Source organism: Austrofundulus limnaeus, unplaced genomic scaffold (genome assembly GCF_001266775.1).
Source record: "Austrofundulus limnaeus strain Quisiro unplaced genomic scaffold, Austrofundulus_limnaeus-1.0 Scaffold26, whole genome shotgun sequence".
In the NCBI taxonomy this organism is placed as follows: Eukaryota; Metazoa; Chordata; class Actinopteri; order Cyprinodontiformes; family Rivulidae; genus Austrofundulus; species Austrofundulus limnaeus.
In genome coordinates, this window is record NW_013952428.1 from 2,324,397 (window position 1) to 2,326,673 (window position 2,277).

Here is a 2,277-nt window from a genome sequence, read left to right on the forward strand (position 1 = left end):
GTTCTTGCATGAGGCCCATTGTTCTGTCTACCTGGTCGTGTCCTGCTTCTTGTTCTTTGTCTACCTCCAAGTCAAGTGAGTTTTTGCTGTATTATCAGCCTCTTTGAGTTTTCATTAAAGGGCTCGTACTTTTTGATTTTTGAAACCTGCCTGTGCCCTGGGTTATTTTGTTGGTCCTGACAATGAGTACAACATACAGAACTCTATAATAAAAGTAGTGATAATAAAACAATAGCAAAAACAAAAATAACACATTGTGCCTCCTGTTTAAAATAATTATTTTTTGTCAAAAAAAAATTAAAATAAAAAATAAAACAAATATTATTTTGACATTTCTGACTTGCCAAATTTTTAATCCAATTTGGCCACCAGTTGAATTGCCCTGCCCAACAGTATATATAATGTAAACTTGGCACAAAGTAAGGAAATGTGTGTTTGGTAGATTGTTTCTTTGTTGTAACAATGCTTCTCGGCAAGAAACCTGTTAACTTCCCTTTTTAAATGGTGCCACATTTGTAAGGGACATGCATTTGTGGGATRAGCTGTAGAGCTGAGTATATGGGTCGCAAACATGGAAAAAAAATGCAAAAGCTTCTCTGCCAGTAGATTATTCTGCTGTTGCTATGAACAGGGTCCTGATGCATTTCAAGGTGGAAAAAAAAGATAAGTAGGTCCTCCGGACGAGTTCTCCTTTAACATGTAAAATAGGACCATCAGCCTAACTACTGATCGTTAGGCTGATGGTCCTCTTTTACACGTAAGCAACCAGTTTGGATAACTTATATGTCCACCATGTGGAAGTACAGCTTATAAGACTGAGTTTAGCTGTAACTCATCAAACTGAGGTCTCTTGAGAAGAGACAAAACAGATTTTCAACGAAGAACTCGTCAAGATGACCAAATCAAGCTGGTATAAACATTAATTAGATTTAAAGCTCACTCACAGCATAAAAAATCCATCTCCAAACCACATTGACCCCATTTAAGAGACCCATACACACACTAACATTCACCTACTTAAGGCGATTATGTAAACTAATTACTAATTACTATCACTGAACTCCCTTTGGTTTGCTATTTTCTTTCTTTTTTTTACAAGYGGCTCATGTGTGATGTTGCGTCTCGTACCGCGCAGATTACGGATGAAATCCTCCAGCAGCATCTTGCGGTCCGGCTTGATGTTGGGACTGTACATGTCGGTGTTGAGCAGGATGATGGCGAAGGCCAGGATGAAGATGGTGTCAGGGTTATGGAACTGCTGCACCACGTCGGGGTTACACATGCAGTAGCGCTGGCTGCGGATAGAAATAGATGGAAAATTAGACGATCAAAATGGAAAATACGTCACGACGAGGCAACATTTTGATCTAAGACGCAAGGAAGTGGTTAATTTTGTAAATTGAAGATGCGAGTTAGTGATAGAGGAAGTGGAGATTGTAATACATAAATGTGAAAGAAGAGAGGAGGAGAGAGAGAAGAATGAATGATCAGAATCCAAAGGGCAGTGTCTAGTCACTACATGATCCTGAACGTCCTTCCACAGGCCGAGCATTAGAGTGTCATGCTGAAAGCAGAGTTATGGCTTTAATTTGGTCCCTGGCTTCATCTGAAGCTGTCAGATGCCCCTCAGCAGCAATGAATTTCACAGTAGGTGAGGTTTGGGAGCTGCGCTGCTGTAACACCATCTCTTGTTGTGAACACATTTATTCCCACTGGATCCAATACTTCCATGGACCATCCATCACACAGGAAACTGTGGGAGCTGGAAAACGAGGGGACTTGATCTTCTAGAAAGTAAAGACATTTATCTTCAAATAAGTTGAAGTCTCTCATATTCTTTGGATGTGCCTCTTTTAAARTTTCTTGTAAAACCATAAAAGTGATTATAAGGAAAACAGATGGAAAAATAAATAGATCTGCAGCTAAGTTAGCGTCTAGCTGTGGGTTTTCTTTTTCTCGTGACTTGTTAAAAATACCCAAGTCATTCCGCGTACCTTGAGTGGATTTCAGGGCAAAATTATTCACGCTGCATGATCTTTATCTCTGATCGTTTTCGGAGCCAAACACACAGCGTTAGTGATTGCAGGTTATTTGGATTAGATGCTATAACGGAAGCAAAAAATAGTAGCAGAATTTATCTGCAGTTTCWTATTTTGCTCATTCATTAGTACTCTGACGCAGCAGATACTGAGGCTGCTGGCCACCTTTTTTTTTCCTCTTTTTATTTATTTTTTTCTTGCTGCTTCAGATCCCCTTCACTTACTTTGGAGGTTTCTC

At 39.6% G+C, this 2,277-nt stretch overlaps 1 protein-coding gene across 2 annotated transcripts in view; it reads right to left on the minus strand.

Moving 5' to 3' along the window:
- iqsec3a (IQ motif and Sec7 domain ArfGEF 3a) overlaps positions 1-2,277 on the minus strand; it is a 96,110-nt gene that overhangs the window by 22,906 nt on the left and 70,927 nt on the right. For both annotated transcript variants that reach the window (XM_014004779.1, XM_014004780.1), the window contains exon 7: positions 1,129-1,295. In XM_014004779.1, coding sequence (XP_013860233.1) covers positions 1,129-1,295 — 167 coding nt within the window. The remainder of the gene's footprint in view (positions 1-1,128; positions 1,296-2,277) is intronic.